This window comes from Lampetra fluviatilis, chromosome 54 (assembly GCF_964198595.1).
Source record: "Lampetra fluviatilis chromosome 54, kcLamFluv1.1, whole genome shotgun sequence".
NCBI lineage: Eukaryota > Metazoa > Chordata > Hyperoartia > Petromyzontiformes > Petromyzontidae > Lampetra > Lampetra fluviatilis.
The window spans coordinates 1,410,041-1,437,706 of record NC_136328.1 but is presented as its reverse complement, the minus strand read 5'-3'; the positions used below and the strand labels follow the sequence as shown (position 1 = coordinate 1,437,706).

The following is a 27,666-nucleotide window of genomic DNA, read 5'->3' as shown; positions in this document are numbered from 1 at the left end:
ACGTGCAAAGCAAAAAAACGAAACCGAACGAACGAATCCAGTGAACGACACTCTTAGCACGGGGTCTTCTTCAACGTCCGCTGGAGGGCACGTGGGGAGCTCTGTGCAGGTTCTACGCTGAGACGAGGTGGATGAGGGGGGTGCGAGGAGACAGTCCCTTGCAAGCTGCCGCTTCGCCAGCAGCAGAACAATTTGGGCTCGAGGCTCTTAAAAATGCAGCGTTTCCTTCTGATGTATATTTGATATTAATTGGACATCGCACAATTAATGCTTAATAATTCAAGAGCATTAATTTTTTTTTTGTGTTTGCCGTGTCTGGAGAATTCATTAATGATGCGTCAGCAGCCCACAGTAACAAGTTACTACTGTGCCTCGATGCAAACAGCACCTCCCCACGTGACCACTACAGTTATGGATTAAAAAATACACGTGATAGATTTTGTATCCAAAGGAAAAAAGTGCCAGAATCTTAGGGAGCAAAAGTGAATGCGCCCCGAGGTGCACATTCACTCTGAGTTTTACTTCAGATCTGAGTCCCAAGTCGCCTAAACGTCGAACAAAAACCGGGGAGTACGGAGGGGGAGGAAAGCAGAGATGCGCGATTGGAATTGCATTAAGAGGCAGAAAGAGAAACACACGAATTGGAGAACAAACGCAGATACATGACAACATTCAAACGCTTAACAAAATAAAGTAGGCTTGGAACAGAACAAGCCGTGGCTGGCATTGCACTGAGAGACAGAGAGAAGAAGGTGCGGCTTACAGACCGTTAAACTAAACTAATACTATAAACTATTTTTATTTTACCTGGTAAGACGCACTGAAATATATAGCTCTTTTTTTAGAAGCGACCTGGCCACAAATGATAGCTCAATGAAGTGGCTTGTCACGTGGAAATTTATAGCAGCCAAATACTCTAAATGCACGTTTCGAAATGTGGAGAGAAAAAACGGAGGACCCGGAGAAAATTTAATGCGACTGTGGGGAGAGAGAGAGAGACAAGCAAAATTCAAATATACAGCAGCAGGCATCAGGGCCGGGATCGAACCCACGACCTCCTGTACACCAGGCGAGGTAGTTAACATCTCCTAGCCACCGTTGCTCTCTTTCTCAGGTTCATCACCGAATTTAAACTGTCAAGAAAAACAAGCGGGTTCAGGCAGGGACGCGTCATAGCCTCAGGGGGAAGATGGTCCGACAGTCCTGAATAACGACAGAGTGACCCCCAGCTCATGAAACGCGTCCCAAGGGACATCCGCTCGGGTAGACGGAGAGACGGAAATCAGCCCGTGTGCAGGCGCTGCGCTGACGAGATGTTACCTACCCCGCCTGGTCTACAGGAGGTCGTGGGTTTGAACCCGACTCCGACGCCTGCTGCTGTATATTTGGAGTTTGCGTGTCTCTCTCCTTGTGACGGTGTGGATTTTTCTCCGGGTCCTCGGTTTTTCCCTCGACGTGCTTTTAGAGTATTTGGCTGCTATAAATTTCCGCGCGATAAGCCACTTCGTTGAGCGATCATTTATGATAGCCAGGTGACTTTAGAAAAGAAAAGAAAAAGAGCCACACATCTCAGTGGGCCTTACCCGATAAAATAAAAAATAGTCAAGTAGTATAGAATTGTTGTACTGCAGAACCGTGGAGGATGGAAATTACACTGTGGGGCCTTCATCCAGCAGCGGATAGGTCACGGTGGCGGATGGTTCATCGTAAAGTTAAAATAAGTGTCCGGCACTGCTGGACTCCGCTAACCTTGAGCCAGAAATGGAAACTCCACCGTTCTATGGCAGGGACAAGTCTATCCACAGCACAACCACTGTTGACGTCTCGCAGAGCGGTGCCCCGTGTTGCCAACCCCAGAAGAATAAAGGGCCAAGTTTGCTGCCTGGCGCTGTTAACACTGTAGCAGAGATGGGCAAAATCCATTCAAAATTATAAATTGCTCTGGTAATGTCATGTAGATTTTTAAAAAACAAGCAATTAACAGTGTCTCATGTGATTTCGATGAAAATTACCAATTACGTTTGCAAGTGTGTAATTTAATTATCAATTACCAATTATAAATGCGGTGAAATTACAGATTTAATTTGCATGTAATTTAAGAGCCTGGAGACGATTTAGATACTTAAAGGTAAAGCTGCAGCCCTTGCAATTGCGTCTTCACGCCACCCGTGGCAGAAAGGCCAGCACTAGAGGGAGCCCTGAAGCAGCCTCTTAGATTCTGGTGAGAAGAGCTCGGTGGGAGTACACCCACACTTTGCCGCACCGCACATAACCTGCCAATGGGCCGTGGTGAACCCATTTTATACGACTGCGTGGATAGGGCAGCTGGGGGGGGTGGTTTATGAAAACGTGCGCCGTTGTGCCGATTCTCACTGCAGCCTCGCTCGGTCGGCGATTGCGGCAGCTGCTCGGCACGGTAAGCGCTGACCGTCAGCAGCAGCAGTAGCAGCAGTAGCAGCAGCAGCAGTAGCAGCAGCAGCAGCGGCAGCAGCAGCAGCAGCAACAGCAGCGGCAGTAGCAGCAGCAGCAGCGGCAGCGGTGGCTTGCGGCTAACCATCGAACAAAGACGGTCACCGGCATCGCTGCGCATTTGGATGCGCTTCTGCGGCCGTCTGGAGCGCTCTCTTCCTTCCGATATTCGGAAGCCACTGGAGCCCGGGACAGATCACAAACCATGATGTGGGTGGGTGGGGGGGGGTGGGTACAGAAACTCCACGGACAGAAGTCCAAAACGCAGTGCTCCTGGGTTTAGAGGAGGGGGCAGATTGGGCTCGCTGCTGCCCCACCAAGCGAGCAGATAACGCGTGTACTTTAATATCTGAAAGGTGGAGGGAGCAGGGGGAGAGGCGGGGAGGGGGGAGAGAGGAAGAGGGGGAAGGAGCTATGCACTTTTAAATCTAAATTGATAACCTCATTTCTTTAGAACTGCTTTTTGCGTTTGGTTTGGCGTCCTCCCCCCATCCACCCGCACCGCGGATTAGCACGGTCGGCTACGTTCGGTGTGAACGAGGTTCAACGTACATTACCATGGCCTGAAAAGATGCCCGCAGTAGTGCGTGGCGAAAGCCAGGGAGAAGAAGAAATGCTCAAAAAACGTGGCCTATCCGGAACACATGTGCATACGTACGTATGTTGAACTTCTTTCGCACCGTACGTAACCAAATGCGCTAATCGGAGGTGCGTGACAACGCCACTCGGAGAGTGCGAGGCAGGGGGGTGGGGGGGGGGCTGTGATTGCGTACCCGGAGGTCAGGGGGGTTGCCGAGCCGCGACCGGGAAAGCACGGACGCTCCTCAAAGCCGCGACGGGCACCCGCCCGCCACCACCAGCGTCTCGCCCGTGATGTAGGCCGAGTCCTCGGAGCAGAGGAAGGCCACGGTGCCCGCGCACTCCTCCGGCTCGCCGATGCTGCGGGCAGAGGGGAGGACAAGCGCCGTCAACGCGCCAGCTCGCCGGAGGGGAGGGGGGGGGGAGTGGGGGGGGCAGCGTCAACGCCGTCGACGAAATTCACGCTACTCTACTCTGGCATACGATGGCGGTGTGGCTCAGGAGCGTTGCGGTTCAGGAGTGTTTAGCTCCTGAACAACATCGCCATCGCATGCGAGGTCTGCTGCCCACGATGAGAGGGCTTCAAGAGAGAGCGTGTAGTTTTACTGGTAGGAGCCTCCTGGTTACACCAGCCCACACGGGATTATTGTGTCCGTCCGTCGTGCAGGGAGGGGCTGGGTGGGGAGGGAGGGGCTGGGCTGGGTGGGGAGGGTGGGGAGAGGCTGGGTGGGGAGGGTGGGGCTGGGTGGGGAAGGGAGGGTGGGGAGGGGCTGGGTGGGGAGGGTGGGGAGGGGCTGGGTGGGGAGGGGCTGGGTGGGGAGGGTGGGGGTTGGGAGGGGTGGGGCTGGGTGGGGAGGGGCTGGTCACCCCGTGGTGCCCTTATAAAACTCAAACCCGCCCTCACAGTCGGGCATATTTGCGGAAGACACCACGCCGCCGTTGACCCTGGCCATTGACCAAGCAACCCAACGTTCCTACCAGCTCCCTCCACAGGACAATGTGTTTCTGTTCCTCCTACTCCTCCATTGAAGAATCGCAGACCACAGTGGCTTTATTACATTGCTCTAACAGTTTGTATTGCATGGCCACAGTCGCACTACCGGGGCTTGCGTCAGTAACCTTCCATGCATATATTACGTTGAACTTCTTTCGCACCGAACATAGCCAACCGCACTAATCGGAGGTGTGTGTGGGGGGGGCGGAAGGACCACAAACTCAACACGAAAAAAATGACATTCACACATCGGCCTGTTAATGGTCCGATGCGTCGCTGGTTACAGCGGTGTTGTTGAGGGGGGATTTGTCACAGAGCCATTCGTGCTAATCACAGCCGCACACAGACACATTAAAGCTCGAAGAACCCCGAGCCGTGAAGCTTTCGTTCACAGGTGTCCAAGCCCAAGCTGGGGGCGGCAACGGTGGAAAATTACAGAGGGGAAGTTGCATCGCAGTGAATGTCATTGGTGTTGCTGCAGCTCACTATCGCTCTCTACAGCCGTTGCGCAGGCAGTAACGAGACTTCAGTGGGCTGAACATTGGACAATAGCAAAAATGTGGCACCGTCAGGCACAAGACCGTAGACGAACGGCATTTGAAGACGTGGTTCAATCCGCGCGGCCAAAACCCCACAATTGAACCGCGGACCTCAGCGGAGATTTACAAAATTCGTGATATAAAAAGAATTTGTCAAACGTTTGCATTTTTTTGTTGCATTCATTTTAGTCAGCAGTTGCAGTGAGTGGATGAAGATCATCATCCAGTGTGGAGCAAACTCCGTGACGACACCAAACGGATTCACGCCGTTCGAGACAGCGGTGCACCGAGGAAGACCAAACATGGTCATTTTTTATTGTTTTATATTTTTTTAACTTTATTATTTCCCTTCTACGTGACTTTACCGAAAGAACCAAGAAGATGGTCATTGCTCTTGAGGTACAGTACGAGGACACGGATAGATTTGAGCAAGTTCACCGATTGGCGCTGCCCATCCAGCGGCAAAATCTGGCAAAGCGCACTTTGCCGGTCGGCAGGTCACGTGTTGGTGGTGAGGGTCACGTGTGGGTACTCCCACCTCTCTCGAGACAACTTGCTGGCATGGAAGAGTAGGCCAAAATACCCTCGTAGGGAAGCTCTCGAGGAACTTCGGCCAGTAATTGCAGCGATGCCCATTCGCATTTCATATTATGAAGGCGATTCCCCCTGGAAGCCAGCTCATTATAGAGTCAAAAGTCATCATATTCGGAATGAGAATCTGTATTTACCCTTGGAGAAATCCGATGAGCTATGAAGCTCATTTTCACAGATGTGCAGTAGGGGTGGGTCAGAAGGTTTACAACAACAAACAGTACAAAAAGCATAACAAAGATATAAAAAAAATCACTAACAATAAATATGTAAAACAGATAAAGTGAATAAGTTAAAGTTGCATAAGTCCCCCCACTGCTCAAATGAGCAATGCAGTGGCGGTAAATAATGTGAAAGGCGTCCGGCCAGTTGAGAGAAAAAACACCCTCCAGAGAGGCTCTCCAGAACTCCCTCTAGTGGAGGGGCGCTTTCCACCGGCAGTAACGTGAGCGAGCAATTGCAGGGCTGCGCCCTTACCCCTTTACCCCGACGGCCAACGCAGCACAACATTTGGCTCGGCTCTTACCGTCCCATGGGGATGTGTTTCACAAACTCGCCGAGCATGTCCTTGTTCTCCCAGAGCTACGGAAACCACACGGTGCGTGCGACGGGGGAGGGGGGAGAAAAATGTCAAAAACTCAGCAAATTCGGGAGTGGAGCGAGCAAAGCGCCCGGTGTCATTGAAGCGTCACGTTACAACGGTGGCCGTGCGTGCGTGCTTGTGTTTTTCCCCGTTACGCTGCTTTACACAAAACACTTGAGCTGCCTGCGTTCGCAACTCAGCCGGTGCGCTGGCAGGGCCGGCGTGAAACTAATTACGTCGCGCGCACGGTGCTGCAGCGTCTGCTGGAAAGAAAAAAAATGTGCCAGCCTGCATAAAATGAAAAAGGGAATGTATGCGGTGACACGGCAAACATTTAAATGTTGTATTTTTTTTAAAAAAAGTTAACGAATAAGACTTTCAAACACCTTTGGCAGGCCACATTTTCCCTCACAACTTGAGCAGCTTCTGCCGCTGCAGTAACACAAGCGACTGAGCTCGCTAAAATTTGAAACACGACGCCGCCAGCCCAAATGCATTCCCCTCTAGCTCCCCATTAGCGCAGCTAAGATGCTCGCAGTGACGGATAAAGTGGCACCAGGCCTCACCCCAGATGATTTAAAGGTGCAATAGCTCCAGCGGCTTCCTAATATCGGCAAGGAAGAGCGTTTTTCCGGACGGCCGCAGTAGGGCGTGCGCAAGCGCCGCGAGATGCGGCGACCACCGTCTTCGTTCGACGGCCGACACAAAGGTGGCCGTGGGGCCGTACGAAACGAAGTCGCCGGGCCGGCTAACGTCCACCCGCAGGGCCGCGGGTATCTCGCCCCGTGGCCGTTCGGAGCGAGCAAGCGCGGCGCGTGGAGCGACGCTGGCGGAGAGGAAACACACGGTGGCACTTACGAACGAGCTGAAGCGCGTCTTGATGATGCCCGGTGCCAGGCAGTTGATGCGGATGTTCATGGGGGCGAGCCGTGGAGCGAGAGTCTTGGTGAGGCCCAGCAGGGCCGTCTTGCTCACGTTGTACGGGCCCAGCTCCTGCCAGGGCATCGGAATGATCATTTGAGAGGCCGGAGATGATACGGATACTTAAAGGTGAAGGGGCAGCCCTGCGTTTTCCTGTTCACCATGGGATGACTGCAGCGTGATTTCACAGTGCAAGTGCAATTCACTAAAGCGCTTAACACTTTTCAAGAACGCATCTACCGCGTTAAATGAGCAATTACTGTTAAGCACCTCCTGTAGATCCATAAGAGGTTTTTTTTGGGGAGGTTAAATCACGAAAATGTGTCGTTAAATCCGCCACCACCCGACACAGCCAATTAGTAAGGTTTGTCACGTAAACAGAATGTGCCAATTCGTTACTAGTGCAGCGCACCGGTAATTACAACCAGATTCATCATTTCCAGCGAAACGTCGTGTTCAAATTGTAAATGTTGCGGGTTTACTCTCCAACAAACCTGCAGTCACGAAAACTTCAAATCTAGATTAAACCGGTGTGCTGCATTGGTAACGAATTTGCACGTTCAGTTAACGTGACAAACCTTACTAATTGGCCGTGTCGGGTGGTGGCGGGTTTAACGACGCATTTATATTCACGCGATCCAACCCAAAAAAAAAAAAAACCCTCCATTATGGATAATATTGGTCGCAAAATCCTACTACCACTCCATTTTGAAGAGACCTCCTCCTGTAGAGTTGATAAAACTCTGTCAGGACGAGTCGTGGATTTTACTGGACACCTGTTCTGAGTGGCGCTGCAGCTCGAGGCTGTTATCGGCTTCCACACTCAGCTCGCACGAGAGTGAGAGAGAGAGAGAGGTGCTCCGACTTGGCAAATCGGTTCGCATGAATAAAACAGGTCTGTCCTTAGACGTGCATTAAACATTAAGCTGCCCTTCCGCTGTCTGAAACTGAGATTGCACTGCCGGCTGCATAAGACGAATGGCTCCGTACGGCCTCTCGCAACTTTGTGCGGAGCCGACAGAAAACTTCACGCCGGTTCGGCGAGTGCTCTTACAACAAAGCTGCGAGCGCAGTATCTACACATGCACACGTTATTTGTATTCATTGCTTATCTTCATCTCTTCCTCAACCCACTGGTGGGTGAAGGCCTCCCCCGTGCCGTGTCAGTCATGGGGTCAGTGCGGGTTTGAAGGTGGGGGAGGGGCGGGGGGGGCGCGGGGAGCACCTGGGACCGGTTTAAATATCGCTCGTCACCGATGTTAGCCACGGCCGACAATCAAACTCGGGCTTCTGGGTTCATAGGTTCGGGTGGCCCACCTCCCCTGACCGCTATAATTATCAGGCAGTTTCACGAGGGCGTCGTGCGACGCGTGAGATCTGCCGATGGGGCATCAGCTCTCTGTCCGGGGTCAGGCAGGGGCGTGTTCTCATCCCTTCTTCTTTCGTACGGGCTGCTGATGTGGATGCAGAGCAACGGCTAAAATTTTGACATTCACGTGGCCAAGCCCAGATAACCGCGTCAGGAGCAGCGGAGTGTATCATCGCGGCGATGTCTCCTTCGTACGCGTGGATCGGGCGTTGCGTCGCTCTACATTGTACGGTCTCCGTTCTGGATGACCACAGTTGCACACCACTACTGCAGAGTTTTAAATGTTTCTGTTTGTACATCCTCAGGTGCCCGCATTTGCTGCCACGGTTTGTGCAGTGGATGCGCGTCCTCGCCCCTGGACTGGCATCACTGGGACAACTCCCGTGAACGTGCGAGAAGCAGCCTTACGCTGAACGGCTGGTAGCCCGCGATGGAGGCCACGAGCACGACGGAGCCTCCGCTGTCGAACACAGGAGAGGAGGAGAAGTCAATCGTTAAGCACGAACGCGAGGGCAGAGGTTTACACGGCCGCGCTTTCGCGTCTGTTCGCAAAGCACACTGCGTGGTGGCGGTGGCGGCCGTCGTGAGCAAAGACGACGCACCGGTGCGTGCCACAAACATCTCACCCTCTGGTCTTCATGTGTGGGACGACCTCCTTGGTTATCATAAACATGCACTTGACATTTATGTCCAGGATCTGCAAACGAGTCCGACAGCAGAAATGTGTCGGCAGTTAACGCTCGACTCCCCCGGCCGCTCGTCTCTTCCCACCGATCTGTGTCAACGCCTCACCGACACAACCCCCACCCCAACACCCCCACCTCTGTCCCTCTCCCATCCCCCGCCCCCCCAGCACACATAGCTCTGTTAGCAGCATAATGCTACATTTTATAGATGGATACAAATTTTAATATTTTTGTAGGAACAGTACGCCACGTGTGTGTATGTTGAACTTCTTTCGCGCCGTACTTAACCAACTGTGCTAATCTGACGCACTAGGGAATAAACGGAGGAATAGGTGAAAAGGCCTGATTTGTAAATATCCATAGAACATGGCAGAACGAGCACAAATACTGCACTGCGTGCGAGCGGTTAATTGTTTCAGGGTGGATATGTAATGGTCGGATATGTGGCGTTAAGGGTGTTTCATCGCTGATCTTGCCCCACAAAACTGCACCGTTCTGGGCAATGCCCCACAAAACTGCACCCCTGATTAGCACGGTCGGCTATGTACAGTACGAAGAAAGTTCAACATACACACGAACGTAGCAATCGATTCACAGATTTTCCGTAGTGACTGTGAAAACACGTGGAGTGTCTACGGACCAACGGGCGGGCGGGAGTGGACACATCGAATTCGTAGCGTTCGCGGAAACGTGGGGCAAAAACGGTTCTCTTCGCAAACAAAAAACTGAACCCGTTTCAAATCCTTGTCAGCTGAGCGCGGTACCTTATCCCACACTTCTTCAGTCGAGTCCAGAATGTCTCCAGCAAAAGGATTCACGGCAGCGTTCGAGACCAGGATGTCAATCCCTCCAAACTCTTTGATTGTCTGCTCCGGAAACAAAGACAACAATCCCCCAGTATAGCGTTAGCAGACCGTTGGGGCAAGTGCTGTTGGCGAGCACCTATGAAGGCAGGCACTGTGGCACACGAGGGGGTGGGTGGCCAGCACCACGCCCGGCCGCCTTTGTCTCCTGAGTGGTGATGTTTACACACCGCACCAGGTACTCATTTGAGGCCGAGTCGGCCTAGGGGAGGCCCAGGACCGGTTCAGATAACGATACACACACACACACGTGCACGAAATTAAATGCAATCGCACTTCCATTTACGTGCACGTAGGGACCTTTTGGCAATCCACTGCTGGATGATGGCTTTCCCACATCGTGTGGGTCGTGGAGCCTATTTGACCATACTTCACCGTGATAGTCAGTGCAGGTTGGTGAAGACGAGAAGCATAAATGTTACAGCATATTACAGTAAGACTGTACTAGGACAGCACAGCACGACCGTGTTAAATGTCTAATTGGTGTTTGAAAATCATAAAACCTGTATTAATGCCAGAAAGAGAAAATTATGTTCTTCTTAATCATCTTGATACTGGCAAAAAGGGCTCCGTAGGAAATTCCAATGTGTGTATGTTAAAATTCTTTCGCACCGTACCTAGCCAACCCTGCCTATCAGAGGCGCAAGGAAGGACAACAAACTAAACACAACTCCACAAATTAGTTTTCAATCTAGATTTAAAAATGCACAGCCTCAGTGGCTTCGTAATATTGGAAGAGCTTTCCAGACGGCCACAGAAGCGCATCCGAAAGCGCGCGATGCGGTGCCCACCGTCTTTGTTCGACGGCCGAGCCAAGAGCCGGGAGTGTGTGTGATGGTGGTTCACGCAGCGGAAGAGACAAAAGTGTTTTTTGACCCGCTTCATTACGTGCAGAATTACTCAACGCAAGTTCGATGCGAGAACTCTAATAGCAAGCATGACCTTCCGGTAATGTGCAGTGCAGAATGCAACAGCGTCCATGGCACTGCAGCACAATGCGCTGCTCTTTTAACGTGACATTAGCCAGGCGCTTGCTGCTGCCGCCGCTGCTGCTGCACAGAGGTCATTGGAGCTGGGTTACGGTATGGACAGTGAACCTTGGAATTAATAAACAACTAGGTTTACCCTTTCACTTACCCGGGCCATATATGCGTACGATGTTTGTTTTTATGCTGTGAGCAGTGTGGTAACTGCACTGCCTGTTTATTTTGTATCCGCTCGTCTTAAATTGTTGTTGTTGCTGTTGTTGTTGTCATTTCCACACCCCCCCCAACTCCATCCCGCGATCGTGCTGTCGGCGTCACGTCACGAGACAAAGGATTCCAATCGGGAACTCTCACGGGGCAGTGCAGCCATTTGTGATATGAGAACAACCTGCAGAAGTGGCCATCACCGAGCTACCTCCGAGATCCCTTCAAGTGACGTCTGGCCCACACAGCGTCACGTCTCTCGTCTAGCACGACAATCAAAACGACATTTTTTATTCTCACAACTGGAATTTGGTCAGACGAAGAACGGAACCAAAATTTTATGCGATTACTCTATCGGGTCCATTTCTCACTCGACGAAACGGAAAACACCAAAATAGTTGGGATAAAAAAAAAAGTCTCACGTTGGGTGCCCACGCGTGTCGCTGAATGGGATGCGTTGGGCGGAGCCTGGTAACATCATCAGCCGCGTCACAATGGGTGTGGCTGCTTAAGGGGGGGGGGTTTCCCACCTTCAGGAGGCTTTATAAAGGTGCCCACGAGTAGTAAACCGCAAAAAGTCGATTACGATTTTTTTTTCCTTGAATTAATCGTCTACATCGACCAATGGTTCTCCCCCGCCCGACTCTGAAGTCCTGCCGAGGACACGATCACCTTGGCGATGAGCTGCGAGCGGTGCTCAGCCTTGCCGACGTGGCACACCGTGCCGGACACGAGCAAGCCCTGAGCGCGCAGGCGGCCCAGCGCGTGCTCCACATTGTCCGCCTTGCGGCTGCTGATCATCACCTGCGCTCCCTCGCGCCCCAGCCGCTCCGCGATGCTGTAGCCGATGCTGTTGACCCGTCACGGCGGCGGGTCCAGAATCAGAATATTAATTTGTACTGGAGGAGGAATCAATGAGCTATAAAAACAACTCTTTTGTTAACAGGTGTCCAGTAAGGGCACGGGGTCAGAAAGTTACGTCAACAAATAATACAAAAACACGGCAGGAGTGCAAATTATAGGCAAGGTAAAGAATCACTTCGACCCTGGCCTTCACAAATGATAGCTCAACAAAGTGGCTCCTCGTCATCATGTGGAAGTCCACAGCAGCAAAATCATCTAAGTGACCTGGACGCGATGTTTCCAAATGTGGAGGGAAGAACCGGAGGACCCGGAGAGATCAAATAGATCATCCACGCCTCGCCGGCGCGCATGCGAGGCGGGGGACGGCAGGCACAGGCGAACGCTGAAGCGTCGCTCTCTCGCGAGCACCCAACGAGAGATGCGGCAACGGCTCCCCCGGCACGCTTTGCCGGGTTGTGCCGCGTGCGGTTCGGTGCGATTGTCCGACGTTTCGCTCCACGTGCCGCCGGGTGCCTGAAGGAGCGCCTGATGAGGCCTCCGAAGAAATGTCTCCGCTTCGTTCAACAGCTGTCGGGCCGTACTAAGCTTCTGAAATATGACGAGGTGAGGCGGACAGCGGGTGATTTGGATATAAGTTTGACTTTCTCACAGTATGCGTTTGCAAAGTGATGTTATTCTTATAGAGCAGAGCAAATGGAGGGAGCTCATCGCCATTTGTGGCACTCAACCAGTGGTGGACACCTCGCAATGCCATGGTGGACTTGAGTGTCTGTGCAGGACGATCACTGCTGAACCAAAGTTTGCTGCTTTCATCATAATGACCTTGGAGAGATGTAGATGATAACGTGCTCGACCCATCCCCCAGCATATCCCAGATTAGAACTCTCAACCTTTGCACTTTGAGCATATCGGTTTAACCACAGCTACACCCAGCCGTACTCCATCATCATCATCGTCGTCGTCGTCGGCCATGATCAATCCACTGCTACGACATGACAACCCACATAACACCGGCACACCAGCTGATTCCATCGCTCCGTGTCCGCGGTTGGGTGGTTATTGCAACACCGCATCTATGTTTAAACGCAAGACACAACAACCGGATAACTCCTATACTTTACTTTGAAAACTCTCCATTAACAAAAGAAACAAATATATAATGGGCGACGTGTCAGGCGATGGCCCTTCTTATATTCCGTTGAGTTTGATTTGTTTCGTATTGTGCTTTTGCACCACTGCAAACGCAGCACGTGCAAACATCTGGTAGTAAATTAGAGTGGCGATTAATCACGCACGGTCCTTTTCTCAATCCACTGCTAGATGAAGGCCTCCTCCATGCATCGTCATGGGGGGCGAGGGTTTGTTTGACCATACTTCACCACGCTGGTCGCTGTGGATTTCAGGGAGAACACGGCCGAGGCTCGGGGTCAAATCGCTCACCAATGATGTTAGCCGTGGTCTGTTGGGCCGGGTTCGTGGCGCGTTACGAGAGAAAAATCACTGCACCACCACGACAGCCCCCGCGGTCGTTCTATGATCTGGCTATCATCAACCATCATCCCTCTGTGGTCGGTAAACGAGTACAAGTACCCACTTTGTGGGAAACCAGCAGTCGTGCCCTTGTAGACTGAACTCCTGAATGCATCCTTGCGCAAGAGTGCACTGGCGTCCCGTCATGGTAACGTGGAATTTCCACCGATGGCTGAACATCCGAGCCCCGCACGAACGTTCAGCGCGCAGTTGTCATGAATGCCAGTTTATTTTGAGTTTGCCAAGCGAAAGTTAACATCACAAAATAAACAGACAAACAGGCACACAGAGAAAGACAATCACACAGACACAGATAGACAAGCAGAGACAAGGACCTCCCATGTAACCGGCACGGCACACGAGGGGGTGGGTGGCCAGCACCACGCACGGCCGCCTTTGTCTCCCCAGTGGTGATGTTTACACACCGCTACACCAGGTACTCATTTGAGGCTGAGTCGACCTAGAGGAGACCCAGGACCAGTTCAGATAATTGTCACCGGGGTTGGCCGTGAGCGGGGAACGAACTCGGGTGGCCGGGTTCGTAGCGCAGTGCGTTAACCGCTATCCCACCGCTCCCACATGAGAGACAGACACACGGACACACAGACTAAAATAGACACGCATGTCACACACATGTAGACACAAACACGGACACACAGACAGACACACGCACATCACACAGACAGACACACGCACACCACACACATGTAGACACACAGACACACGCACATCACACACATGTAGACAGACACACACACGCACACCACACACATGTAGACACACAGGCAGACAGACACACGGACACACATGTAGACAGACAGACACAGACACACACACAGATACACAGACACACGGGGACAACAACAACACAACAACCGCCATTTGCCACAAAGTTGCGGTGACGTCACCACGACACTTGTGCCAGGCCACGTGCACTTTGAGGCCACGTGAAGTGTCGAACGCCCGCTGGCAGGAGGTCACGGGGCAGACCCAGCAGGTGCCACGGGTCGACTGACCGAGATGACACGGGGACACACACAGACACACAGACACACGCACCCGTCTGTCGACGCGGTCACAATCGCCACTTTGCCCGCAAGTCTCCCTCCACCGCCACCACCACCCTCCTTGCCCGGAGATGCCGCCGCCGCCGCCGTCGCCATCCCTGCAGCGTGGAATCGAGTCCACCCCGCGCTTGCCGGCACGCAGACCCCCCGAGCTAAGAGCATCGCCGAGAGAGATAAGAGGCTCGGGGTCACGGGCGAGAGCGAGAGAGCGACGCCTTTCGAGCGAACTTTAGCCGAGTTGGCAGGGCGGAACTTTTACGTCGAGCGGTACTCGTTATGCCCGGAACGAAACTCTGCGGGCGCTGGTTTCCAGCCCGGACGAAATCGCGCGTCGCTCACTTTGTATTTTTTAATATTCGGTAGCGGGTGGGAGCGGAGGATTGACGTCGCGACGTTCCGGTGACGTCGAGGCGACGTTGGGTGACGTCACGCCCTGAGCCACGCCCCTAGCAACGCCCCTGAGCCACGCCCCTAAGCAACGCCCTGAGCCACGCCCCTACGGTCTGTGAGTGGGCCAGATGGCGGAGCTGCCGATGAACCCCGACTGCACGCTTCGGGAAAAATATCGAGGTAGGATTGTAATTAATGAGTGGTTCTGAGTGTTATAAAGTTCCACTTTTTTTAAAAAAACGCAGTTGTTTGTGGAGTGTAATAATACGAGTTGATATGTCATTTATAAGACAAATTGTTGATACACTTAGACATTTAATAATTACATCATTGGAACCTCCTTTGCCAGTAGCAAAATATGATAATTGTTTTTTTACCCTTTTATCTGGCAACAAAACTGACACCTTTTCTTTTACAAGGAGTCATGTTTGCATTGACCACAATACCTGCGGTCGGAATGCAAACAAAAATACAACTGATAATGTATGCACTGTCCTTGAAATTGATTGGTCCACACCCGAGACAGCTTTTCTTAGGGCCTTGTCAAAAAAAAGGTGTCAGTTTTGTTGCCAGATAAAAGGGTAAAAAAATAATTATCACATTTTGCTACTGCCAAAGGAAGTTCCAATGGTGTAAATGCTTGACCCGAGCTCTCATACTCTGATGGTGCATTGTCTTTGATTTGTGCGCCTTTTGGCGTCATCTGGTCCAACACCATGTGAGACTAGGCTCTAAGGAAAGCTGTCTCGGGTGTGGACCATTCAATTTCAAGGACGGTGCATATCATTATCAGAGTTGTGTTTTTTGTTTGCATTCCGACCACAGGTATTGTGGTCAATGCAAACATGACTCCTTGTAAAAAAAAAAGGTGTCAGCTTTGTTGCCAGATGAAAGGGTAAAAAATTAACCCGTAAAAACAAAGTTTTTCACTATAAATCTTTATATGCGTGGCATCGGTTTTATTTTATTATTTATTTCTGTTTTTCTTGAGTAAGAGTTTCATTTTTATCACATTGGTATTTTAAATTAAATATGAAAAACAAATTCCTAAAAAGTGGACACGAAAATAAATTGTCACGCACAACGAGTCTGTGTGTAAAATGTCAGCTCGATTGGATCACGGGAAGTGGGTTAAAAAACTACCGAAAGATTTGCACGGTCGTAAGGTCGTAAGCGCGCAAGCAAGCAAGCAAGTGAACTTAATATAAAGGATTTAAAAACCAATTATCAATAACGACATGTTTATATCGCTTTTCATAAAGGATCTCAAAGCGATGTACAGGGCACGGCAGCAGAAGCATCCAACATAGTATATATTTGTAATAAATACATTTTATGCAGTATACTGTATTCCACTGTTTACAAAAAGCATGCCGGTCCTCATGTAGTACACTACTGTATATGTATCTTATTTTTCATAAAATATCTGAGATTACAATACTACATTCTGACTTCGTGTAACTAAAACGTGTGTTCATGTTCTTTTCCTAACAGAAGTCGACTTAATGTAAGTTAAACACACATTTGCAACTTTTCTGAACATTGCAATTGTTATTAATTCAGAGCCGCTTAATTAGAAACCTAAGTTCAAATACCATATGCAAGCAATATTAACATTTCCATTGCATATATGTTGTAAACGTGGTAACAACATTCAACTCTACTGTACTCTTGTGTGTATGGACTAAGAGCTCTTTAGTTGAGAATTGGCCCATCTGATGAGTATTTGAAGCAGTCTGAATAGAAAGTCAATTGCCCAGTCTCTCTCTTCTGAAGAAGGGCATGTTTTAATACCTTAGTACATCAGATTGTGTACACAGTACTGTATTTCAGTGTAAAATTTTCAATGTAAGTTTTGTTTACGCATTATACTTCACGAGGCACTTTATGCACTAAGTTAACAGCGCGATGAGGTTTCGTTATAACACGAAACGCAAGTCCTTAACGAGAATTGTGCCACACGCCCAACGAAATCAATCGTAGAATGGCTCTGGTGGCAGAGGAATGCAACAAGCCAACTCCAAGCAGAAGCATGATGCTGAGCAGATGTCAAGTCGGGATTGAGCTGGTTGACAACCTCATCGAGGCTGATCATTCTCCAGGACGAAGAGTGAGTACACCGTGGGTTTTTTTCTTCTTATTTACAGATTTCCAAATAGCATGACCCCGCTGCCCTTCGTCGATTGAACACAAGCCACTCCATTGAGGATATTTAAAACATGGTTTTAAAACACACAAACACATTTGCATATTTTTATTCTTTTGTCTTTTAACAATAATATCGACAAGGCATGGAGCCAAGCTGGGGGCTGCTGGAAAGCCTGATCCAGACAGACAGAGGCCTTCAGGTGTTGCTTGAAAGTCAGAGTGCATTTGATGTTGAGGTGGTGCAAAGGGGTAGAGAGTTGCACACCGAGGGGGCGACAGCAGAGAGCCGAAGTGAGGCTGCAACAGTTCCAGACCACCACATGGTGTCTGATGCAGATTTTGAGTGACGCTGCTGCGTTCGACCGTGAGCTTCAGTTGCGAGGCGAGAGGAGTGTTTTGTTTGAACGCTGTCACCGGTGTCATGTCGTTATTGTAATCCATGCCCACCGTGTCTTCGTCTTCTAGCCGTGACCGAGACCACAGGGGTGGTTATACTGGTAGGAACCTCCTGGTTACACCAGCCCACAGAGGATTATTGTGTCCGTCGTGCAGGGAGGGGCTGGCTGGGGAGGGAGGGGCTGGGTGGGGAGGGGAGGGTGGGGAGGGGCTGGGTGGGGAGGGTGGGGCTGGGTGGGGAGGGAGGAGCTGGGTGGGGGTGGGAGGGGTGTTGCTGGGTGGGGAGGGGCTGGTCACCCCGTGGTGCCCTTATAAAACTCAACGTTTAACCTACTCACGTCGGCTTGTGCCCGCCCTCACAGTCGGGCATATTTGCGGAATACACCACGCCGCCGTTGACCCTGGCCATTGACCGAGCAACCCAACGTTCCTACCAGCTCCCTCCGCAGGAATGTGTTCAAATTGACCTTGACACCTCTGTTGCAACGCTTCTTCTGTGCGGCAGTATTCTTTCAGTGGGTTTGGCACAAGCTGTGGTTGAGCCTGCATGGCTGTTTTCATATTTCAAGCCGTATATCTTTATAAATACTCCTCGAAATGGCAGGCGAATATGACGTTAGGCTATCGGCAGACAATTTTCATCCGATACTGCTTTTGTGAAATACGGCAATTTTAAACCGGGGACTTTTAATCAGAGGCACGTCAGTCATTCGGTTGAGGCTCCGTCCCTAAACTAAAAATGATGTTCACTTTGGGTAACATTTTATTTTCCCTGGCAAGCACTGGACGTATTATTCAAGTGGAGGTAATGATTGATTGAATCCCACATCCTCACTTATGTCCGTATTAACCAGTAGGTGAGTATACGACACACTGTGGGCATGTTGCCCATCACCTGCTCCAGAAGGTTTGAATAGACCCATTAAGCTCCATGTACGCAGTAACCACACACACAAGTGACGAGCCTTCGGCAAGTGCTAATTTGAATCGGCAATCACCCTTTTTCAGTTCCATGAACATTTCGCATTGAGTAGGGCTTTTTATTTTATTGTAGCAGCATGATTGAGACCAGCATTGAACAAAGTGTCAATCCGTATTCCTGTCACCTTCAGTAATCCTGTAATGAATTAGAATTTAAAAGTACCGTATGAAGCATTTAACGTGAAACGCTAATACTGTAACACTTAATTTTATTTGTCTCCTTCAGACGTCCCTGGTTGTTTTGAAACAATTCCTAAAACACATTGTCACTATTATGTCAGTGAAGAAAGATACTCTCGACAAAAGTAAACCGTGCGCAAAGCAAGACCTCTCAAAACAAACAAGTGCAGGTAATATTTTCTTTACAAAAACATGCAATTTGAGCAATGACGTTAAAAAAAAATCTGCATCAGTTGTACGTATTGTCATTGATAGCTGTTGACTTATTTAGAAGGACTGGATTCATAAATAAAGTTAAACAAGTCTGGAACTATACATGACCTTACAGACACTGACCATAGACATGTGGAACTTCCACCAGGACTGCCAGACCGAATATTTCACTTGTCAGTACCACCTGAGGTTGCACATATATAGTGGTTGCAATCTTCTCCTTTATGCGGCCAATAACATTTGAATTTATGTGATAACAATTTTTTAACTGAGTGGGTTGTCCACTAATTAACTCCTATTCGCACCTAAGGTAGATTGGCTGCAGCAGATTAGGTCGATGAACTGATGTTTTTATTTTTGTGAAATAAAAGGAAGATAGCTTTGCTGCCTTAGGTGGTATCAAATTGCTGCTCGACGCCCATGGACTAAGGGCGCTTGTTCTGTCTAGACGCTGATTCCAGGCGACAGGCTATCGAAGGCATGGCCATACAGCAGAAGACCATCTCCTTCGAAAACATTTCGGGGCTAAACGAAGCCAAACAGATCCTACGAGAAGCCATCACTTTCCCCGATCTTTACCCACATTTCTTTAAAGGTCAGGATTTTATTTAACAATACATTTTTCACAAGCACTGTGAATCGATTTTTTTACAGGCTCACAAACATAATGAGAATATATTACAACGTGTGGAATAATCGGCAATGCGGTACAATGCATGATAAAGGAATAGGGCTGCAGTGCTCCAATGTAAGGCAGCAGAGGGCAGTGAAATACATTCCTGCACTGTGGAGCTGCAACGTCTACGACTCCCTGCCTGCCCCGACCCTGCGCTGACCAGCGTGGTGAAGTATGGTCAAGTAACCTCTGTGACCCACAAGGTGTGGAGTACGCTCTAAACCTAGCAGTGGACGTGTACAGTATGTGCAAATCTGAATTGGATAGATTTTACTATAAGTTAAATGTGCCTTTATCTTTTTTGGAGGAAAAAAACCCAGCAGATTAGGTCAGTGAACTGATGGGGTTTTTTTGGGGGGGAAATAAAAGGAAGATAGGTTTTATGACTGCAAAGTTATCTTGACAATGTTTGTGGCATTTATTATTGCTGAACCAGACTAAAAAATGAAAAAAATGTGGGGAAATGGTCGAGGAATGAACTTCGGCATCGTGCCTGTGCACGATAACCATGACGCCCCCACGCATCGCCGTAGACCAGGGGTGGCCAACCTGTAACAGAGCCAGATCCAAAAAGTACCCGTGAGTTCTGCAAAGAGCCGAGTGTACGTATGTAGGTGTGTGTTTTTATTGACAGTTTTCGGCACAGCACGGTAGACTTTCATTATTCTTTGCTACTGTGATAGTAGCGCGTTCCACGTTGTGCCCCTTTCGATAGAGCCGCGTGTGGTGAATTAAAGAGCCACCTCTTTGGTTTTTTCGGTAAAGTCATGTAGGTAAAAAATAATAAAAATGAAAACAACTAAATGAAATGACAAATTAAATAAGTAAAATAATTTTGCTGTGGCGGTTACACCTGAAGGCGGAGGCTTGTGTTGCTTCCGAAACGTGATTGAATTTAGTATTTTTATGTAAAAAAATAATTTGTGATTTAATTTAGTTTTTTTCATTTTTATTATTTTTTTACCTACGTGACTTTACCGAAAAAACCAAAGAGTATGGACCCTTGCAGTCACGAAAACTTCAAATCTAGAATTAAAGAGCCACCGTGTGCGGCTCGGGAGAGGCACGCGGTGGCTACTGCTGCCCTATAGAGCAGGCCACCACCAGGCGGTGGCCCCACGGCACGCAGGCTGCACACCGCTCTTCTACATCAACATTAGCCATACGAGGAAGAGGAACCTTGTTCCATAAAGGCTTAAGGACTCGTCGACATACAAGTGGGAAACGTACTCAATGTACAGCGTACACAAACATGTGCACCAATGAGGTTCCAACCTTCCACATGAAACATACACGACCTACAGATAGACTCACTACTCTACAGTGCTCGCGTGATATATTCTAAGATCAGTTTTGCGTGTCGCAGGTGGTGACCTTTAAAGCCCCATCCTAATGTTTACCTTCATCTTTCCTTTGCATTTCAGACGGTCTGAAACCTTGGAGATGCATTTTACTTTATGGTCCTCCTGGGACAGGTTTGTTTGCAATGAATGTATTATTTGTTCTTCGCAAAGCCGTGCCTTTTAGAAGTTATTCGCATGTGCTGGAGACCAATTGTACCATTTCTTATCAAATGGCCCTAATCAGAGCATTTGGGAATTGTGCACAAAATATGTTTAGAATTTGTTATACTTATTTTTTTTTCCAACCCAAGGTGAACCATTTATACATTAGCTCCATTAGTCTCTCTGTCTTCCTGTCTGTTTTCCATTTTCATGTGATTCCTTTGAGAAGACGTAACACGATAATTGGTGAATTTGTGAATGAGCCTACACCATTAAATACTGAACTTTTCCTAAATACTGGGTGGAGAACCCATTTCTTCCTGGGAGCTGAATTAGACCCTCAAATAACTTTGGTGGATCACACATGAACCAACACTTTCGTCACCTATTATTGCAAGAGGCCCTTGCGAAGGCAAGCTATTGAGTGTGCTAAAATTAGCATCACAGGGTTACCAGCTGAGCAATATTCCCCCTCTTGTAACCGAATGGCGTGGCTAAGATGCCAGCGGTGGCGACGGATGATTAGAAGTGGTGGTGACCGGCGTGAAATAAAGTCGCGTCTCACATCGGGCCCGTGGGCCATGGGTTCCCTACCCAAGGCCTAATGCCTCAACACACACTGGTGGTGTTACTGACACGCCGGGCAATTGTTTCGGGCTGGCCACGTAACGATGTTGGCTCCCTTATGTGCTGCACCCTCTAGGGAAGACGTGCCTTGCCCTCGCGATTGCCCTGGAGATTAAGGTGAAGTTTTACTCCGTCTCCAGCTCAGACCTTGTCTCCAGCTTGTTTGGGGAAACGGAAAAGTAAGTTCTGTGCCACTTGGTTTTCAACAATATGTCGCCCTGCGGGTTGATGTCACGGGTGTATTGATGCATCAAACGATTTGCTGATATTTTTTACTTTGTGATGCATTGGAAAATCAAATCACGCTTACAAAAGATTAAAATTAAGTGAGGGGGAAAAAAGCTAATTTCGTGGACGGCTTTTTTCGTGCCACACCGTGGTGGCCGGGCTGAGACCACGACATACGTTTTTAGGACCCAGTTTTACTTGTTGGGAGCCTGTCCAGATTCGACCGCAGGATCTCAGCTGTACCAGCTCAGAGCTGTAACCTCTGAACCACCCCCAGCCACTCAGCCACCCCCCCTGCCACCCCCCCTACCACCCAGCCAGCCCCCCCCACTGCTACCCAGATCAATAGCTGGTTGCTCTCACTTTAGTTGCCATTGTAGAGTAAGCATTACGTTGCTACGATTGTTTATCGCTTTTATTTTTTTATCGAGCGGTGTGGAGACGATGGGTTTGTGGATCGCACAGATGCTGTCAAATTCCCTTGCCGAGGGCCTCTGGGTGGTTGCCGTACACCTGCACCGTACCTGTCAACCCCTTATCAGTTCCCTACCTTATTAAAAACCAATTCAGACCTTATTGGTCACCCTGTGCCCTTATAAATCTCAACGTTCATCCTACAAAGTACCATCACAAGGGAAAAACACAAACAAAGAGACACATTTTTTTTGCCCATATTGAAACGACTGTACGCCACATGGACCTGAAAACTCAATGTCCCTGTACAAGAATACGGGGTAAACTGTATGGGTTGACGCGGTCTGTGTGTACAGTCCTTGTGGGATTGAGTGTTTTCCCATCGCGTGTGTGGGTTTTCTCCGGGCGCTTTGGTTTCTTCCCATGTGAGCGCTCGTGAATTGGCTGATGACACGTTAGTGAATAGAGGACAGCAGAGCTTGGGAAATTGTTAGCCCCCGGCAATCATGTGGCCACCTTGCTGCTTATTTGTGGTTCCTCCTCGCGCCTCTGAATCCTTCTTTCTCTTCGAGAGTGAGTGGAATACTGTATGCGTTATAAGTAGAAATAATTATTATTACTTTGACCATAATAAATGTATCATCCAAATTGAAAACAGTATAAGTTGTAGCTTTACAGGCATTGTTAAAAGCCAAAAATACAAATCTGTTAAGTTTGTTGTAGTTATTTTGTAGTCTTGACATTCAATTAAAATGTTCTTTTCATTGCCTTGCAATAAAAAAAATTTCACGTGATTCTTATTTCACCCAGGATGATCAAGGCGCTATTTCAACAAGCCAGGAGCCAGCAGGGGAAATGTGTGAGTGCATCACAGCACGTGCACTCGTCGCGCTCACAATGTCTGTACCGTTCCTAGCATTCCGCTTCGCGATTCTAATCAAGAAACCGATGAGAAAAATGTGTTAACATTGCGGTGAATCTAACTATTTAATTTACCAGGTACAAGCCCATTGAGCTATTAGTGCTTTTTCAGAGTCGATCTGGCCATAAATGATAGCTCATCAAAGTGGCTTTGCCATCATCAAACATGATCACTTATAGCAGCAGCCAAATGCATCTCAATGCATGTGTCTAAATTTGGAGGGCAAAACTTGAAGAACCTGGAGAAAAACCTACTCGACCACCATTGGCAGAGAGAGAGAGCACGCAGACTCCACATATACAACAGGCGTTGTCAGGGTCCGGGATCGAACCCACGACCTATTGCCCAGCAGGCGAGGGAGGTAACATCTACGCCGCCGCGGTGCCCCACAACGGCTCGTAGTGAGTGGCTGGGAGGGGTCTCTCACACACACACCAACGCGTGGAACTTACCAACCCCGCAGGTGCTGTTCATCGACGAGGTGGACAGCCTGTGCCGCAAGCGCAAGAGCAGCGAGGAGGAGCACGTGCGGCGCATCAAGACGGAGCTGCTGCGCCAGATGGAGGGCGACTGCACGCACGCAGTGGGCGATCGCGACAAGCTCTTCCTCATCTGTGCCACCAACTGCCCCTGGGACTTGGACACGGCGTTCGTCCGCCGCTTCCAGCGCAGGATTTGCATCCCGCTGCCCAACAGGTCTGGCCCGACACGGACCACAGCATTCGTGTTATTTACGATTTTCATATGACGTGTTGGGTAACCGCAGTGGCAAAATGTTATCTGTCTCGCCTGGTATGCAGTAGGTTCTGGGTTCAATCCCGACCCTGACGCCTGCTGCTGTATATTTGGAGTTTGAGTGTCTCTCTCCCCGTGGTCGCGTGGATTTTTCTCCGGGTCCTCTGGCTTTTCACTCCACATTTAGAATCAACGTCCGTTTGCAGTATCTGGCTGCTATAATTTTCAACATGATGAGTCACTTTGTTGAACTATCATTTGTGATAGCCAGGTCGCTTCTGAAAAATAAGTGAATACCTCAGTGGGCTTTGCTTGATAAGATAACAAAATAGTTCAGTTGTATTTGTATATTTTTTAAGTGATATGTTTATTTTTCCTAAACTGTACTTTGCACTCCTATCGTATTTATGTACTGTTTGTTGTTGTGGACATCTGTGAAAAAGAGCTTTATATCTCATCGGATTCCTCCAGTATGAAAAAATATTCTGATTCTGTACTTCACAGATCAATATTCTGCAGTATTTTTACGGTAGGTAGGTGGGGGGGGGCGATGTTGCAATGTGGCTTCACATAATTAGGGTAAATTGCGGGTAATCTTATAATTTTTTTAATTTGGGACTTGACACTGGCACAGGCATGGCCCACCCTTTGTTGAATAACATCACCAAGATCTTTGTTGAATAACATCACCAAGATCCTTGTTGAATAACATCACCAAGGACTTGAACTTCCACTGTGAAGCAGGCGGTACGTTTTTACGTTTGGTTAATCCTCCCGCAGCATTAACCGGGGTGGCCGCCCAGCACTCGAACCGCGAACCTTTGCATCGAGCGGCAAAAACGCACTGCCGCCCCTTTGCCCTTAACCAGATTGGCGCGACGAGACATCATCGGCAAGTGCATAGGCTCGCAGGAAGTGAACCTGTCCCACACGTTCATGGAGACCTTGGTGGACCTGACGGAGGGCTTCAGCGGGAGCGACATTTGCAACGCCGTGTCCGACGCACTCTTCCAGCCCATACGCCACACGGAAAAGGCAACCGCCTGGGTTTCTCTGCCCGGTAAAACATGTTTTTTTTTACCGGGGTTATTATGCAAATGTCACGGTGTTTGGCATTGCCATTGCACATAAAGTGCACTCATTACACACACAGAGTGTTTGCCACAAATTAACCACAATACTTTTGATTTAAAGCTTTCGTGACTGCAGGGATTCATCTTCTTGGTTCTTTCGGTAAAGTCACGTAGAAGGGAAATAATAAAATAATAAAAATAAAACGTAATAAAATACAATTCTCACGACAGCGTCTTTCCGACAGCCCTGTTCTTCACCTGAGGACGGCTGCTTGCGTTGTGGCCGAAACGTCGTGAGAATTGTATTTTATTATGTTTTATTTTTATTATTTTATTACTTCCCTTCTACGTGACTTTACCGAAAGAACCAAGAAGATAACCACAATACCTTGCTAATCTCGTGAAGGAGCATAAATCATCGCACGAGCTCCGGTCATCCTTGCAGCGAATTTTGCCTGGCCATCAAACAAAGATGGTAACTGCATCGCACGCTTTCAGATGCACTTTTGCAGTCGTCTGAAATCCTTATGATATTCGGAAGCCACTGGAGCTATGTGCTTTTAAATCTCGATTTAAAACTCATTTCTTTAGAACTGCTTTTTGTGTTTAGTTTGTTGTCCTTCCCCCGCACCTCCGATTAGCTCGGTTGGGTACGTACGGTGCGAAATAAATTCAAAACACATACAATATGCATATCAAATGTTTGCGGGAATGCAAGTGGATCTCCGCCGCGTTGGTCCAATGTTCCGACACGGACTTTCGTCCGCTGTGTAACCCACTTCTACCCCTCCCTTTTACCCTGCATAAATAATCAAGAGTTGATGTAAACTAATTGAGTGCCACCAATTTGGTTAAATAATTTAAGTAAAATGAGATCGAAATTAATTTCAAGTTGTAAGATCTACTTTTCTTTTTTAAACATTTTTGTCAAAATTGCCACACTAAATGTTGGTGTAGCTCATACAAATAGGCCTAGTTTCATATTTATCACCTGTAGCCAGCCATTTTTCGATCAATGACTGGATCAGATAGGGTTGTAGGAGTTAAATATCCATACTTCACCAGAGAAACTCACTAGGGGTTGGTGAAGGTGGGGCGCAAAGACATGGGAGTTTATAAATGTAATATTCTGCATTTAAGATAAGCAAAACACTTTACATGTACATTGTATTTTATGAGCAGTTGGCAATGTATTTGGAAGAGCCACAACGTACATTTGTCACACGGATGCATTTAGGTTGTTACATAATGCTAGAAGCGGCGTTATAACGGTAACGCATTAATGATGGTGTCACATTTGGTCGCGTTAATCTCCAGGTGGAAAAGTGACCCCATGCAGCCCAGACACACACGGCGCAAAAAAGGCAACGCTGCGCGATATTTCTCCCGAGAAGGTGAGTTCAGTCGTCATGCGTGGTGTCGAACGTAAGGGATCAGTTTATAAAGAACTCCCTTATCGAGGGTTTTTTTGGATTAGATTACATAAATGTGTCGTTAAACCCGCCACCACCCGACACAGCCAATTAGTAAGGTTTGTCACGTAAACAGAACGTGCCAATTCGTTACTAGTACAGCACACCGGTGTGTCGGGCGAATTTGCTTTGGGCGAATTGCCCGATGATGCTGGATGTAATTACCAGCGAAACGTCGTACTCAAAAATTTTAAATGTTGTGGATTCACTCTTCAACACACCGGTGGGCTAAAGTAGTGAACTATTTGTCTTTTGTAAACGTGACATTTTTTTGCTGATTTGCCGTGTCGGGTGGTGGAGGGTTACGACACATTTATAATTAACGCGATCTAAACCCAAAAACGTTTATTATGAATAATATTGGTCGCGAAAGCCTGCGACGTGTTGAACTGATGGATGATATTGGTGGCGAAAGCCGACATGTTAAAGGATGATGATGATGATGTCACTAATCATATTCTGTAACCGAGTTGTTTCTGTTGCCCTTTGGAACCCTGTGCAGGTGCAGCTCCCTAAGCTCACCTTCATGGACTTAAGGTCTGCGCTGATGAAGGCGCATGCGACGGTGACCAAAGAGGAAGTAAATCAATTCAACAAGTTTACCGCCGAGTTCGGCAGTTGTGGCAGCTGAGGGCAAGCTGCATGGCACGGACAAAGTTGTTTCCGTTTGGGATAGAATAAGTGCGTTGGTAAAATCAGTTTCACGATTACCCAAAGCGGTGGAAATGTTTCTGTAATGTTACCTGTGATAGTTCCTTCCACCTCTTTCAGGATGTCCTTTTAGTGTGGAAAAGTAGGCCAAAGTTCCCTCTAGATAACTTTTCTAGACCTCTCGTGAAGGCCCTTCTGCCAGCAGTGGTGAGAGGATGCACTTGCGGGGATGTGCCTTTACCCCGTACAAGTTGTAATAGTTGCCTTGTTATTGTGACCACGTGAGCTTGCATGGAGGGATGTCAACAGCCTCCCTCTCATTAATCACATTTGAAGTTGTTGCAGCCTGAATGCTTTCTTTCAATGTGTAAGTGTAATTTATTAAACGGCTTGCAACACACCTATTACATCTATGAAGGCCGTCACTGGACAGAGCTAGGGGTGTGTGCTTTTAGAGACCGATGTAATTTCAGAAAAATGTTGATGGGCTCTCCCGACAGTGTTGTTGTTGCTGCATGGCGTTTCCAAACGCCTCTGTGCAGCTTGCTTTGGCTTATTCTGAAATGTTGACGAGGTTTGTTAATTGCGCACATGCGCCACTGGTAACGCAGCATTAGATTAAATACAGCTCTACAATTACTGTTAAGTTTTGATTTAAAGCTTTCGTGATTGCAGGGATTCATGTTATTGGTTCTTTCGGTAAAGTCACGAGGACTGGGAAATAATAAAATAATACAAATATTAAACAATGAAATTCTCACGACGTTTCGACTGCAACACAAGCAATCATCAAATTTTCTTGCTGTGGAT

At 48.5% G+C, this 27,666-nt stretch overlaps 2 protein-coding genes across 4 annotated transcripts in view; one reads left to right on the top strand and one right to left on the bottom strand.

Annotated features, from left to right (window-relative positions):
* LOC144949586 (dehydrogenase/reductase SDR family member 4-like) overlaps positions 1 to 14,576 on the bottom strand; it is a 19,211-nt gene extending 4,635 nt beyond the window's left edge. For both annotated transcript variants that reach the window (XM_078879536.1, XM_078879537.1), the window contains exons 1-8: positions 14,238 to 14,576; positions 11,457 to 11,634; positions 9,496 to 9,597; positions 8,672 to 8,742; positions 8,454 to 8,505; positions 6,614 to 6,748; positions 5,699 to 5,754; positions 3,243 to 3,408 (exon numbers count right to left, since the gene is read on the bottom strand). In XM_078879536.1, the coding sequence (XP_078735662.1) occupies positions 3,294 to 3,408; positions 5,699 to 5,754; positions 6,614 to 6,748; positions 8,454 to 8,505; positions 8,672 to 8,742; positions 9,496 to 9,597; positions 11,457 to 11,634; positions 14,238 to 14,407 (879 nt within the window). In that variant the 5' untranslated portion in view covers positions 14,408 to 14,576 and the 3' untranslated portion in view covers positions 3,243 to 3,293. The remainder of the gene's footprint in view (positions 1 to 3,242; positions 3,409 to 5,698; positions 5,755 to 6,613; positions 6,749 to 8,453; positions 8,506 to 8,671; positions 8,743 to 9,495; positions 9,598 to 11,456; positions 11,635 to 14,237) is intronic.
* On the top strand, positions 12,009 to 27,666 carry LOC144949585 (uncharacterized). Of its 2 annotated transcripts, XM_078879534.1 has the most exons (13): positions 12,009 to 12,251; positions 14,609 to 14,815; positions 16,130 to 16,142; positions 16,619 to 16,745; positions 18,387 to 18,510; positions 19,002 to 19,148; positions 20,654 to 20,704; positions 21,438 to 21,540; positions 22,814 to 22,862; positions 23,389 to 23,621; positions 24,530 to 24,720; positions 26,051 to 26,127; positions 26,708 to 27,666. In XM_078879534.1, the coding sequence occupies exons 2-13, from the start codon at positions 14,764 to 14,766 to the stop codon at positions 26,834 to 26,836; spliced, it is 1,296 nt and encodes a 431-aa protein (XP_078735660.1). In that variant the 5' UTR covers positions 12,009 to 12,251; positions 14,609 to 14,763; the 3' UTR covers positions 26,837 to 27,666. The 2 variants fall into 2 exon arrangements, with proteins under 2 accessions (XP_078735660.1, XP_078735661.1); XM_078879535.1 differs by lacking the exon at positions 12,009 to 12,251 and having other exon boundaries at positions 14,755 to 14,815; positions 16,636 to 16,745.

Excerpts from the sequence above, each read along its gene's own strand:
- LOC144949585 (XM_078879534.1), top strand. The coding sequence starts at position 14,764 with ATGGCGGAGCTGCCGATGAACCCCGACTGCACGCTTCGGGAAAAATAT. Across the intron at positions 16,746-18,386 it reads ATCATTCTCCAGGACGAAGA|ACGTCCCTGGTTGTTTTGAA; the intron begins GTGAGTACACCG and ends TGTCTCCTTCAG. Across the intron at positions 24,721-26,050 it reads CGCCTGGGTTTCTCTGCCCG|GTGGAAAAGTGACCCCATGC; the intron begins GTAAAACATGTT and ends GTTAATCTCCAG.